Source organism: Heterodontus francisci, chromosome 2, assembly GCF_036365525.1.
Source record: "Heterodontus francisci isolate sHetFra1 chromosome 2, sHetFra1.hap1, whole genome shotgun sequence".
Classification (NCBI taxonomy): Eukaryota; Metazoa; Chordata; class Chondrichthyes; order Heterodontiformes; family Heterodontidae; genus Heterodontus; species Heterodontus francisci.
Genome location: NC_090372.1, coordinates 57,920,894 through 57,936,365, shown reverse-complemented (window position 1 = coordinate 57,936,365; position 15,472 = coordinate 57,920,894). Strand labels below are relative to the sequence as shown.

The 15,472-nt window shown below is 44.0% G+C and overlaps 1 protein-coding gene across 4 annotated transcripts in view; it reads left to right on the top strand.

Annotated features, from left to right (window-relative positions):
• Positions 1-15,472, top strand: part of LOC137384483 (triple functional domain protein) — an 873,575-nt gene that overhangs the window by 500,742 nt on the left and 357,361 nt on the right. For all 4 annotated transcript variants that reach the window (XM_068058645.1, XM_068058631.1, XM_068058625.1 and 1 more), the window contains exons 12-13: positions 4,654-4,823; positions 14,927-15,101. In XM_068058645.1, coding sequence (XP_067914746.1) covers positions 4,654-4,823; positions 14,927-15,101 — 345 coding nt within the window. The remainder of the gene's footprint in view (positions 1-4,653; positions 4,824-14,926; positions 15,102-15,472) is intronic.

The following is a 15,472-nucleotide window of genomic DNA, read 5'->3' as shown; positions in this document are numbered from 1 at the left end:
ACAGGCGCTGACACCATTTTTAAAGGGCTGTTAGCCCTACCAGTAAATTTAAATATTTAAAGAAACATTGAATGAAAGAAAATAAATACATTTTTTTTGCCCCTCCCCCATTCCCCCAATATCAATTAAGTTAATGATTTGCCTTTTTCACCCCCAAAAACACTTACCTTAACAATCTGACCTTCCCCTCCCCCCAAACTGCACAAACTTTCAACTCTAACCCTTCCCACCATCCCCTACACCCATGACATTCATTTGACCCCCCTCACCCCACACTGATTAACTTACCTTCTCCTCCCTCCCCATCAATGTTGTGCCTCGCTTCCCCGACGGGGGTCCGAAGGCATGGAAGTGCCAGCCGCCAGGATGAAGATTGCGGCGGCGCTTCAGGAGGCAATGGGAAAGTTATTAATGCAGTTAAGTCAATTTATTTGTCTATTTAAATTACGTCCCGTTGCCGAGCGGCAGGGAGGCAGCCACGAGGCCTTGCCATCGCCAGCAATATCAGGATGGGCCCTGCTGACTTTGAGGTCAGTGGCGGCGGGCCTCATCCGGGGCAATCTTCATGTCTCCCCCCCACCACTGATCCTGACATCAAGGCCTCTATAAAATCCTGCCCCAAATATTAGAGCTTGTACAAGCAGGTAGTCAGTTGAAATGGGAAACCATTTTAGTATCTCCGCATTAGCACTGTGAAAGAACCCTGGACTGTGCTGTTCCACAAAGGAGAGATACCAGTTTCCCATGCTTTGTGTGTGATGTTAAATAGATCTTGTTTGTTGGCATATAACTTCTGTGCTGTGTTTCCTGTACTAGTAAAAGAGTCACCTCTTTTAGAACTAGGATATTGCAGAATTATATCTTACCTGTAATAAATTTACATTGTTTAGTTCGGTTTTAAAATTGCAATACTACTTCAGATTATGATCATGAATTGGAATCAAATGCAAAACTATTATCGTCCCCAAAAATCAAGTGAAATACTCTTTTACCATAGACATAAATCATACGGGCAGTTGCAATTCCCATTAGTTATTCCTTGGAAATATTGGGCTCAATTTTAACTCCCAGGCAAGATGCAATGAACTCTGCAGTTTGTCCAACCAGGAGCAGTAGCAGAAAGGTTCAGCTGATCTTAACGGCCATGTCTTGTTATCATGCAGTTTGCCGACCTACTGACCAAAATGACCCTGAAGTCAGTCAGACATGGCTGCCCAGCTTTGTAAGTCGAATATCTGGAGGTTGCTATCGGGGACCCTGGGAAATGTCCCTGGTGCAGTGTATGTGCTCCGGAGGGGAGTTCTGGTCAGCAGAGGGGTTGTGGGGCTAGTGAGGGAAACCTGTAGCGGGGTGGCCCAATGTTTAAAATTGCAGTTGGTCAGATCAGGGCAGTAAAGAAGTGAGTAAACCTCCACTCCATCTTAACCAGTCTCTGCAGAGCTGGTTTAAATCGGCCTTGTGATGTTTGTTATAATTCCAGGCACTTTACCTGCTTAATGGCACTTTTTTGGTTCTATAATAATTGCTGCAATTCTAGTCACAATGTTTGTTATACTAAGCATGTTGAGCTGTTATTTGTATAAAAATGCAATGGTTGAGAGCTGAATGGGAGTACAGCATAGTCGGGAGAAGGAGAAATGTGATGCACACTTGTATTAGAACAGCTGATTGTGTTGTAAGTTTATTACTGTTAGTTACGCATCTTAGGAATGTGTGAATGTCGGAGGAGGGCAGGATTGAGCTTAGCTGTTAAGCGTTCACTGTTAACCTAATACTGACACATTAAGAATGTCCTTGGCTGAAACTATGAGAAGGCTGCTGGTAACTGTGACAAAGGAACCCTCAAACATTTCCCTCAGCATTTTAGGGAAGAGAACTGGAGCCTAAAAATGATCAATAAGGGCAAACGTATCTTCATTCTTCAATTTTGAACATTTTGAAACCATTGTGGTGTGTCTCTCCCTCTTGAAAGAGCTGCTGGGTTGACTCGTGACAGCCACAAAAATAAGAAATAAAACAAAGTGCTGGAAATACTGAAATACAGTTCTGATGAAGGGTCACTGACCTGAAACGTTAACTCTGCATCTCTCTCCACAGATGCTGCCAGACTTGCTGAGTGTTTCCAGCATTTCTTGTTTTTATGCTGGAAATACTCAGCAGGTCTGGCAGCATCTGTGGAGAGAGATGCAAAGTTAATGTTTCGGGTGTTGTTATGGGTACCTGCCTGGATCCTAGTTATAAAAACAAAGTGCTGGAAATACTCAGCAGGTCAGGCAGCATCTGTGGAGAGAGAAGCAGAGTTAACGTTTCAGGTCTATGATGGTTCTGATGAAGGCCTGACCTGCTGAGTATTTCCAGCACTTTCTGTTTCTATTTCAGGTTCCAGCATCTGCAGTACTTTGCTTTTATTTGGATACTAGTTATGCCTGTCTTTTTGTATGTCGAACATTCCTTGTTCCAGTCCAACTCTGGCCCTTTCCCCCCAATGCTTTTTCCAGTACATTGATGACTGTAACGGTGACGTTTCCTGCTCTCACCTGGAACTGGAAAACTTCTTCAACGTTGCTTCCAATTTCCACCCTTATCTTACTTTCACATGGTTCATCTCTGACATTTCCATTTTCTGTCTCCATTTCTGGGAATAGGCTATCTACTAATATTATAAGCCCACCAACTCCCGCAGCTACCTCGACTACACTTCCTCACGCCCTGCCTGCTGTAAGGACTCCATTCCATTCTCTCAGTTTCTCTGTCTCTGTCGCATCTGTTTTGATGGTGCAACCTTCCACAACAGCGCTTCTGATATGCCTTTTTCCTCAACCGAGAATTCTCCCCATTGTGGTTAACAGGGCCCTCAACTGTGTCTGACCCATTTCTCGCACTTCTGCCCTCACCCTTTCCCCTCCCTCTCAGAAATGCGATAGGGTTCCCCTTGTTTTCGCTTTCCACCCCACCAGCCTCCACATCCAAAGGATCATCCACTGCACCTCCAGCATGATGCCACCACCAAACACATCTTCCTCTTTCCTCCCCTGTCAGCGTTACGAAGGGACTGTTCTCTCTACGACACCCTGGTCCACTCCTCCATCATCCAAGACACCTTATCGTCCCCTTCCCATGGCCCCTTTACGTGCAATCACAGGAGGTGTAACACCTGCCCTTTTACCTCATCTCTGCTCACCAACCAAGGCCCCAAACACTCCTTCCAGGTGAAGCAGCGATTTACTTGTACTTTCAATTTAGTATATGGTATTCCCTGCTCACAGTGCGGTCTCCTCTACACTGGGGAGACCAAACGCAGATTGGGTGACCGCTTTGCAGAACTCTGAGACTCTGCTCAGTCCACAAACATGACCCCGAGCTTCTGGTTGCTTGCCATTTTAATTCATCATCTTGCTGTCACACGTCCTCGGCCTGCAGCAGTGTTCCAGTGAAGCTCAATGCAAGCTTGAGGAACAGCACCTCATCTTCTGATTAGGCACTTTGCAGCCATCTGGACTTAATAATGAGTTCAACAATTTCAGACTATGACCGCCTTTTTTTATTAACGTGTGCCAGTCTTAAACGTGTTTTTCATGTTTTTGCTTTTGGACAGAGCTGCTCATTACTCTGCCATTAACACTCTGTTTGGACAAATATTTTGTCTTTTACGACAATTATTACACTCCCTTTGCCTTTTGTTCCATGACATCTTTGTCATTTAAGCTCTCTCGGCCTCTGCCCTATCACAGACCTTCTCTTTTGTTGTACTTTCCCCCCCTTTCACCTGCTCAAAACCTATTACATTTCTCACATTTGCCAGATCTGATAAAAGGTCATCGATTTGAAATGTTAACTGCGTTTCTCTCTCCACAGATGCTGCCAGATCTGCTATTTCCAGCACTTTCTGTTGTTATTTCAGATTTCCAGCAACAGCAGTAGTTCGCTATTATTTTAGCACAAAAATGAGAAGATGCATTAGCCTTTCTGCCTCATCACAGTTAATGTGGCTTTTGGCTAACTGCTAGCAGGAAATTAAGTGTGCATTGAAGAAGCACTCTCTTGTTCCTGTCCCATCATTGCATTGTAGTTTATCAGGAACTTGGCAGAATGGGAGGGTTGAGCCTGCGTTCCATCATTCCATGGTGCTGCAAGTTGTCACACTGTCCTGTGACCTTGCCTGCCCGCCTACAGCTTTTCAGAGTAGTGTGGAGTTTTACATTTTAATTTGGTTGTGTGCTGAGCGATTTCTTCTTCCCTTTGTTACATTGTTCTCATTTCAATGTAATCTCAGCAGTTTAGCCATGGCCCTGAACCTGAACCTCAGAAGGTGAACATGTTGAATAGCAGCAGCGAATGCTGTAAAAAGTCCATTAGTAGATCATTTTGCAATAAATTTGAAGTGGGAAGCCAGTGCTGATTGTGCTTGGCTGCTGGCAAAGCAGGAAATAAAACAAAGTAGGCCTGTTGTTTTCGAAATCTGAAGACACAATTCTGTCGTCACTGGTCCACACAAAAAATCCGAACCCTGTGTGGCAGGTAATCACTTCAACTGGAGCTTTAAAGAGATGTGTACAGCAGAGTAGTTTTCCTCTCAAACCTGTTCTTAGTCACAGGCCTCTATCATATTCCACATTGTTAATGTTTTGCCTGTGGGTGTTTGCTGTTTTGCAGCTCTGGACATGGCTGGAGGATTTACAGAAGGAGCTCCTGGATGATGTGTATGCTGAATCTGTGGAGGCAGTGCAGGATTTGATCAAGCGCTTTGGGCAGCAGCAGCAGACCACCCTGCAAGTGACAGTGAATGTCATCAAAGAAGGGGAGGACCTAATCCAACAGTTGAGGTTGGCAATCAGGTTATTACAGTCTTTAGGCTTGTCACTCTCACTTAGTTTGAATTTGTGGAGCTTGGTGTCCATTTTCACAGCTAAATCCCCCTCTTATCTTAGTGACAAGATTATAGATGGATGAAAAACCGGGTTTACGTTTCTGTTGCTGGGAGAAGAGGCTGTTATAGCTGTGTAAACTAAATAAGCAACAATAAAAATGCAGCTTATTGTCATGAGACTTCATGCAGCTTATTGCAGAAGTTAAATATATTCTTTTCTGAGACTGGACTGCTGCATTAGAATGAAAAATACAGTTGAAGAGCAGTATATTCCCTCTTTTGGAGTGCAATTAAATCCCATCACAGCAGCTGGGGGAATTTAAATTCAATTATTAAATCTGGAATAAAAAGCCAGTCTCAGTAATGATGGTCATGAAACTACCGGATTGTCGTAAAAACCCATCTGGTTCACTCATCTCTTACAAGGATAAAATCTGCTGTCCTTACCCATCTGGCCTACATGTGACTCCAGACCCACAGCAATGTAGTTGACTCTAAACTGCCCTCTGAAATGGTCTAGCAAGTCACTCAGTTGTATCCAACCGCTATAGAAAAGTTGAATAAGAATAAAACTGGACTGACCGCCTTGGCATCGGAAACTAACTTCTGGAGGCTTGTGCCAAAATTGGGAGAGCTGTCCCACAGATGAGTGAAGCAACAGCATGACATTATAATACTCACAGAATCATACTTTACAGCCAATGTCCCAGACTCCTCTTCCACCATCCTAGAGGTGGTATACAGTCAGGAAGAAGTGGCCATGGGAGTCTTTAACATTGACTGCGGACCCCATGACGTCTCATGGCAACAGGTCAAGTATGAGCAAGGAAACCTCCTGCCGATTACAACCTACAACCCTCCCTCAGCTGATGAATTAGTGTTTCTCCATGTTGAATATTACTTGGAAGAAGCACTTAGTGTAGCAAGAGCACAGAAACTATTCTGGGTAAGGGACTTCAATGTCCATCACCAGGAGTGACTCTGTAGCACCACTACTGCCCGAGCTGGCGTGTCCTGAAGGACATAGCTGCCAGACTGGGCCTGCGGCAGGTGGTGAGAGAACCAGGTAGAGGATAAAACTTACTTGACCTCATCCTCATTAATCTACCTATCGCAAATGCATCTGTCCATAAAAATCTTGGTCTCGTCTTCACACTGAGGACACTCTCCATCATGTTGTGTGACACCTCCACTGTGCTAAATGGGATAGATGAAGAACAAATCTAGCGGCTCAAAACTGGGCATCCATGAGGCACTGTGGACCATAAACAGCAGCAGAACTGCATTCAGCCACAATCTGTAACTAGATTAGATTAGAGATACAGCACTGAAACAGGCCCTTCGGCCCACCGAGTCTGTGCCGAACATCAACCACCCATTTATACTAATCCTACACTAATCCCATATTCCTACCAAACATCCCCACCTGTCCCTATATTTCCCTACCACCTACCTATACTAGTGACAATTTATATAATGGCCAATTTACCTATCAACCTGCAAGTCTTTTGGCTTGTGGGAGGAAACCGGAGCACCCGGAGAAAACCCACGCAGACACAGGGAGAACTTGCAAACTCCACACAGGCAGTACCCGGAATCGAACCCGGGTCCCTGGAGCTGTGAGGCTGCGGTGCTAACCACTGCGCCACTGTGCCGCCCCTCATGACCCATCATATCCTTCACTCTACCATCACCATCAAGCCAGTGGACCAGCCCTGGTTCAATAATGGGTGCAGGAGAGCATGCCAGGAGCAGCACCAGGCATATCTAAAATTGAGATACCAACCTGGTGAAGCTATAGCAAAGGACTGCATGCATGCTAAACAGCAGAAGCAGCATGCTGCAGACAGAGCTAAGTTACAGATCAGATCAAAGTTTTGCAGTCCTGCCACATCCAGTTGTGAATGATAGTGGACATTTAAACAACTAACCAGACGAGGCAGCCCAGGAGCATCCCCAACGTCCTTGATTGAGGTATACAAAATTATGAGGGGCATCGATAGGATAGATAGGAAGAAACTTCTTCCCCTAGCGGAGAGGTCAATAACCAGGTGGCATAGATTTAAGGTAAGGAGCAGGAGGTTTAGAGGGGAGTTCAGGAAAAAATTTTCACCCAGAGGGTGGTTGGAATCTGGAACGCACTGCCTGAAGGGGTGTTAGAGGCAGGAACTCTCACAACATTTAAGAAGTATTTAGATGAGCACTTGAACCGCCATAGCATACAAGGCTACGGGCCAAGTGTGGGAAAATGGAATTAGATTGCATGGATGCTTGGTGGTCAGCGCAGATGCGTTGGGCCGAAGGGCCTGTTTCTGTGCTGTATAACTCTGTGACTCTAATGATGGGGGAGCCAGCATGTCAGTGGGATTGGGGGTAGTGTATTGCGATGGATAGAAAATTGGTTGGCAGGCAGGAAACAAAGAGTCTTTTTCCGAATGGCAGGCAGTGACTAGTGGGGTACTGCAGGAATCAGTTCTAGGACCCCAGCTATTCACAATATATATTAATGATTTAGATGAGGGAACTAAATGTAATATCTCCAAATTTACAGATGACACAAAACTGGGTGGGAAGGTGCATTGTGAGGAGGATGCAGAGAGGCTTCAGGGTGATTTGGACAAGTTGAGTGAGTGGGCAAATGCATGGCAGGTGCAGTATAATGTGGACAAATGTGAGGTTATCCACTTTGGTAGCAAAAACAGGAAGGCAGATTATTATCTGAACGGCTATAAACTGAGAGGGGAATATGCAGCGAGATCTGGGTGTTCTCGTACACTAGTCACTGAAGGTAAGCATGCAGGTGCAACAGGCGGTAAAAAAGGCAAATGGTATGTTGACCTTCATAGCGAGAGGATTCGAGTACAGGAGCAGGGATGTCTTGCTGCTATTATACAGGGCCTTGGTGAGGCCACACCTGGAATATTGTGTGCAGTTTTGGTCTCCTTATCTGAGGAAGGATGTTCTTGCTTATATAGAGGGAGTGCAGCAAAGGTTTACCAGACTGATTCCTGGGATGGCGGGACTGACGTATGAGGAGAGATTGAGTCGGTTAGGATTATATTCGCTGGAGTTCAGAAGAGTGAGGGGGGATCTCATAGAAACCTATAAAATTCTAACAGGACTTGACAGGGTAGATGCAGGAAGGATGGTCCCGATGGTGGGGGAGTCCAGAACCAGGGGTCATAGTCTAAGGATACGGGGTAAACCTTTCAGGACTGAGATGAGCAGAAATTTCTTCACCTAGAGAGTGGTGAGCCTGTGGAATTCGCTACCACTGAAAGCAGTTGTGGCCAAAACATTGTATGTTTTCAAGAAGGAGTTAGATATAGCTCTTGGGTTTAAAGGGATCAAAGGATATGGGGCGAAAGCGAGAACAGGTTACTGAGTTGGATGATCAGCCATGATCATCATGAATGGCGGAGCAGGCTTGAAGGCCGAATGGCCTTCTCCTGTTCCTATTTTCTATGTTTCTATAAGGCTGAAGCATTTGGAACCATCTTCAGCCAGAAGTACTAAGTAGATAATCTACCTCGGCCTCCTGCTGAGTTGCTCAGCATCACAGATGCCAGTCTTCAGCCAATTCCATTCACTCCACGTGATTTCAAGAAACGGCTGATCGCACTAGATATAGCAAAAGCTAAGGGCTCTGCCAAAATCCTGGCTGTGGTACTGAAGCCTTGTGCTCCAGAACTAGCTGCACCCCTTGCCAAGGTGTTTCAGTACAACTAAAGGTCTGGTATCTACCCGACAATGTGGAAAATCGCCCACTATGTCCTGTCCACTGAAAGGAGGGCAAATCCAAGCGGCCAATTAACACCCCAACAAGCTACTCTCAATCATCAGCAAAGTGATGGAAGGGGTCATTGACAGTACTATCAACTGACACTTACACAGTAATAACCTGCTCACTGATGCTCAGTGTGGGTTCCACCAGGGCCACTCAGCACCAGACCTCATTACAGCCTTACTCCAAACGTGGACAGAAGAGCTGAATTCCAGAGGTGAGGTGAAAGTGACTGCCCTTAACATCAAGGCTGCTTTCTACTGAGTGTGGCATCAAGGAGTCCTAGCAAAATTGAAGTCAGTGAGAATCAGGGAGAAAACTCTCCACTGGTCAAGAGTCATACCTAGCACAAAGGAAGATGGTTGTGGTTGTTGACAGTCAATCATCTTAGCTCCAACACATCACTGCTGGAGTTCCTCATGGTAGTGCTCTAGGCCCAACCATCTTCAGCTGCTTCATCTATAGCCTTCCCTCCAACATAAGGTCAGAAATGGGGATGTTTGCTGATGATTGCACAGTGTTCAGTATCATTCACAACTCCTCAGATACTGAAGCAGTCCGTACCTGTGTGCAGCAAGACCTGGACGATAGTCAAGCTGGGGCTAAGGAGTGGCAAGTAACATTGGCACCCCACGAGTGCCAGGCAATGATCATCTCCAACAAGAGAGAATCTAACCATCTCTCTTGACATTCAACATTGCCATCGCTGAATCCCCCAACACCATCATCCTGGGGGATGTAACTGAACCAGCCATAAAAATACTGTGCCTACAAGAGCAGGTCAGAGGCTGGGAATTCTGTGGCGAGTGACTCATCTCCTGACTCTCTGCCCACCATCTACAAGGCACAAGTCCGAAGTGTGATGGAATACTCCCCACTTGCTTGGATGAGTGCAGCTCCGACAACACTCGAGAAGCTCAACACTGTCCAGGTCAAAGCAGCCCACTTGATCGGCACCCCATTCACCATCTTAAACATTCACTCCCTCCACCAGTGGAGGCACAGTGGCGACAGTGTGTACCAGTTCCAAGATGCTCTGCAACAACTTGCCACGGCTGCTTTGACAGCACCTTCCAAACCAGCAATTTCTATCACCTAGAAGAACAGGGGCAGCAGACACATGGGAACACTGTTGCTGGGTCAAAAGCCTGAAACTCCCGATCTATCAGCACTCTAGGTGTATCTATACCACACGGGCTGCGGCTGACCGTCATCTTCTCAAGAGTAGTTGGTAATGGGCAATAAATGCTGGACTTGCCAGCGATATTCACATCCCATGAGCGATTATAAAAAATCTGCAGGACATATATTTTGTCAGACTCAACTGAGCAGACATGCAGGTCCTTCCCTTCAGGGAGAGAAAATTAATCACTGCAGCCTTTTCTTGCACATATTCCAGCAGAATCGCAGAGTCCTAGGAGCAGATCATCTACAAGTTTATGCCTTATCTGTTCACTGCGCTTACTTCTGCACTCAGCAGTGAGATTCTACTATGAAAGGTGCTTGGCACGCAGAGATTAGTGAAATGGGAGCTAAAAGGAAGTACAAATATTGGAAACCTGAGATAAAAATAGAAAATGCTAACCAGGCTCAACAGATCCTGTCTTTCTCTTTATAAATGCTGATGGAGCTGTTGTGTATTTCCAGCATATTTTTGTTTTAATTTTAATAAACGGAGCGGGAATGTATTTTTCTTGAAAAATATAAATCTTAAAAACTGCATTTCTTTCAATTTAAAATAAATGCAAGAACGAAGAAAATTCAAGACATCAGAGTTTGGGGATCTTGATTGCTATTGTAAAACACAGACCTTTCATGCATTTGGATGCAAATGTGATCTGACTCCTTTGATTTAATTTCAGTTTGTGATCATTTTTCTTTCTGATATATCAAAGATCATTCTAACAGTAACCTGATGGCAGAGTTAAATTGTCACATATGAGAATATTATTGCATGGAACAAATCCTGTGTTAAGTAAGAATTCAATGAGGTTTCATGGGCAGTAAATTGTATGTGAAGTCACAGTTACACAATATGCAGGGGAAGTATGATGTACTTTTCTTAAGTAAAACTTATGGCATAAATAGCAACATAAACTTTTCTTAATCAGCACTGGCTGGTATACCTCATGAATGATATTGCCATCAAGGACATTGTTCCTTTTCATGATACTGCTTTTAAAATGGAAAGCCTGCTCTCTTTCACATCATGCCTTCCTTGCTCAAGCACATGAGGAATTTATTTATTACATCTATACCATTACTATACAATGTTACCCAGGCATGATTTGAAGGAACACATGCTTTTCATTTTAAAAATACCATGCAAAGAAGCAATATTCTTTACGGATTCTGGTCTTTGCTGAGTTAGTTGATCTTTGCTGAGTTAGTTGTTCTTAGCTAGTGCAGCTACAATGGCATCACAGCTGGCCTCAGTATCTCTGGGTTAAAACACTGGTAAAAATCCCAGTGGAATAAAAGCAAAATACTGTAGATGCTGGAAATCTGCAACAAAAACAGAAAATGCTGGAAATACTCAGCAGCTCAGGCAGCATCTATGGAGAGAAAAGCAGAGTTAACCTTTCAGGTTGATGACCTTTCATCAGAACTGGCAAAGGTTAGAAATGTAATTAATAGGTGTAATAAAAATGGAATTTGATTTGTCATAAATCAGTGGCTCATCGTTCTGAATGTCTTGCATGCAATGAATTTGGACCATGTCAGTCCAGTTCTTTGTAGGCATGGGTCCAGAGCAAAATACTATCCCTCATTTTGCACTTCAGTTTGTCATAGGACAGCTGATATGGGAAATTGAAAGGTGACACACCAGTGCAGTTGAGGGTGCTCCGCTAAGGTTTTTTATTTTTTAGATTTAGAGATACAGCACTGAAACAGGCCCTTCGGCCCACCGAGTTTGTGCCGACCATCAACCACCCATTTATACTAATCCTACACTAATTCCATATTCCTACCACATCCCCACCTGTCCCTATTTTTCCCTACCACCTACCTATACTAGGGGCAATTTATAATGGCGAATTTACCTATCAACCTGCAAGTCTTTGGCATGTGGGAGGAAACCGGAGCACCCGGAGGAAACCCACGCAGACACAGGGAGAACTTGCAAACTCCACACAGGCAGTACCCAGAATTGAACCAGGGTCGCTGGAGCTGTGAGGCTGCGGTGCTAGCCACTGTGCCGCCCATTGCGCCAGTTAGGGCTGAGGCATATAATTGGGGCAGAACTAAGGGAATTTGATTCTGCATTTAACTTTGCCACACCTGACAAGAAGCAGCTAGCTGTCTCAGATAGAATGGAATAATACAACACAAAAGGAGGCTTTTCGGCCCATCAAGTCTGTGGCAGCTCTTTGAAAGAACAAGCCAGTTAGTCCCACTCTTTACCCCTTTTCCTGCATTGTTTTCTCTTTCAAGTCTTCATCCAATTCCATTTTGAAGGCTACTGTTGAATCTATATCCATCACCCTATCAGGCAGTTCATTCCAAATCCTAATTACTTATTGCGTAAAAAGCTCTTTCCTCACGTTGCTTCTGGTTCTTTTGCCAATCACCTTAAATCTGTGCCCTCTGGTTATTGACCCTTCAGCCACTGGAAACAGTTTCTTTTTATTTACTTTATCTAAACATTTCATGATTATAAACACCTCTTTCATGTCTTTTCTGCTCCAAGGAGAACAATCCCAGCTTCTCGAGTCTATCCACATAACTGTAATCCCTCATCCCTGGATAATTGCATGATTAAACATTTTCAATGCGTTGTATCTCTACAGATTTTATAAATATAAAATATATATATATATATGCTACTACCTTTGTTTCAGTGTCAAGCATGACTTCTTAAGTGATGTGTGATGTCATCTTAAGTGTGTCATTAGTCATTCTTAACAGTGAAATAGTACTTGGATGATGCAGCAATAATCCTGACTAGGATGTGCCGTTGGGTATTATAGTTACTTGAATGTTTGGATTATTTAATTTGTCTTTGGTCCAGCGTGTTCTGTGTTAAGGGTGGAAAGTGTCTGCTTATTCAGTAACTTAGTCAGCTAGTTAGTGTATGAAAGTTTCTATGATTGGTGCTTATTGTGAGTGCAGAGCTGCTTATACTCAGAGTGCCTGTGCATTATAGTCAAGTAGTTTTGGTTTGGTTGTTATTCTCACACCTGGAATTAATTATATCAGGTCATTTTTTTATGGATACTTGCTACTAGTGAGAGGACGCATTAGAAATACCACGTACATACCATCATAGATGTTGGAAAATTGTCATTGTACTTCTTATGGTATTCTAAGATGTGATTATGATGGGTAAGGCTCTCACTGCCAGCACACATTTATTTAAGTTGGCACTCTTAACTCAAATTTCTGCAATAATTATTTCTCACTGTCACATATGCAACAGCATAAAATAAACAGCATTCCCACACCCACATAATATTCTTTAAAATTTATATTTTTGTTGATTTTAGCATACAGGGGCTGATTTTCCTCTGACTAATGCATTGTGCCCACCTATTTCCAGTGCATTACAAAGAGGAAAAAATAGTTGTTTGCCATTGATGAATGTTTCTGGTCAGTGGTCCAGCAGGAGGCATTGAGGGATAGAAACTGGGCATTGTTGCACCCTTTTACTGATGTAAAAGAGTGCAATAAGGGCCAGTCTTGGGAGCAACATCCCACAGCAGACTCAATTCAGGAGCATGGCTGCCACCATATCAGTATAGACGGCTGCCCAGGCGCTTGCCTGAAACAGGTGTTAGCTCCCTTATATATCTAAATGGAGGGCATAGCACCTGTTTCAGGACCCTACCACTAAATTAGTAAAGAAGGAAAGACTTTGGCTTATGTAGTGTCTTTCACAATCTCAGGTTGTCCCAAAGCGCTTAACAGACAATGAAGCTCTCCTGAAGGGCAGTCACTGCTGCAGTGTAGTGGCAATCAATTTGCACACACTGAGCTCCCGCAAAACAGCAAGGCGACAATGACCAGGCAATCTGTCTTTTTGTGATGTCGGTTGAGGGATAAACACTGGCAAGGACACTGGGGTCAACGTCCCCACTCCTCTCCAAAACACCATGGGGCGGCACAGTGGTGCAGTGGTTAGCACCGCAGCCTCGCAGCTCCAGCGACATGGGTTCAGTTCTGGGTACTGCCTGTGTGGAGTTTGCAAGTTCTCCCTGTGATCGCGTGGGTTTATGCCAGGTGCTCCGATTTCCTCCCACAGCCAAAGACTTGCAGGTTGATAGGTAAATTGGCCATTGTAAATTTGGTCACTACAGCCCAAGCAGCAACTACTACTAAAACGTAATTTTGAATAAAAAATCCTGTGGAGATAGGAGGAAAATACATTATGGAGAGTCTGCTGGTGATCTGCAATTGTTAGCCCTCCCATTGTCCTCTCCCTCCTCTCCATTTAAATTACTTCTCATTAACATAGAGTACAAGAGCAAAGAGGTTAGGCTGAACTTGTATAAGACACTAGTTTGGCCTCAGATGGAGTACTACGTCCAGTTCTGGGCGCCACACTTTAGAAAAGATGTGAGGGCATTGGATAGAGTACAGAAAAGAGTCACAAGAATGGTTCCAGGGATGAGGAACTTCAGTTATGAAGATACATTGGAGAAGTTGAGACTGTTTTTCCTTGGAGAAGAGAAGGCTGAGAGGTGATTTGATAGAAGTATTCAAAATCATGAGGGGTCTGGACACAGTAGATAGGGAGAAACTGTTTCCACTCATGAAAAGATCGAGAACGAGTGGGCACAGATTTAAAGTCATGGGTAAGAGGGGCAAAAGTGACATGAGGAAAAACTTTTTCACGCTGCGAGTGGTTAAGGTCTGGAATGCGCTGCCTGAGAGAGTGGTGGAGGCAGGTTCAATTGAGGCATTCAAAAGGGAATTAGATTGTTATTTTAAAAGGAAGAATGTGCAGGGTTATGGGGAAAAGGCAGGGGAATGACACTAAGTGAATTGCTCGTTTGGAGAGCTGGTGCAGACACGATGGGCCGAATGGCCTCCTTCTGCGCTGTAACAATTCTGTGATTCTGTAAACAAAGTTACAGTGCACTTCTCACTTGAAATATGATTGTTGTATTTACATCTTACTGATAGGACAATAGGACGCTAAAAGGAACATTCAGTTGACTTCTAAGTAATGATATCAAAGGATTTAAAGAATTTTGTTTGCAAAATGTACCAGGAATTCAGTCATTGTGTGTACTACCTGTTGCAGTTACCTTACTGTCATATCTTCTTATTAGGGATTCAGCCATTTCAAGCAACAAAACTCCACACAACAGCTCCATTAATCACATAGAGAGTGTTCTTCAGCAACTGGATGAAGCCCAGGCTCAGATGGAAGATCTTTTTCAGGAGCGCAAGATCAAGCTGGATCTCTTCCTTCAGCTCCGAGTATTTGAACGGGATGCAATAGATGTAGGTGTCACATAGAGAAACATATCGGTTTTCTTAAGCATCTGCTTTAACTCATAGATCTCTGAAGTTCTTGGGTAATTATTTCCATGCTGATATCTCTTTGGTTTTGTCCTTCCTTCTTGGCAGGAAAGTACATGACATGTACACAGAATAAATGCAATCTCCTACGCTACAAGACAGGTCCACAAACAGATACACCCATGCCCTCGTTGCACTTTGGCACAGCACTAGCAGGTTACACCATTGTCACGATTTATCACACCAGTTGGAAAAAGTTCTCATAGCTCCCCTTAAATGACCTGGTATTCAAAAGCTCAACAAGATTGCAGTCACAGTTACCTCAAAGTACTTGTCTTATTTTGAGGTGAAAT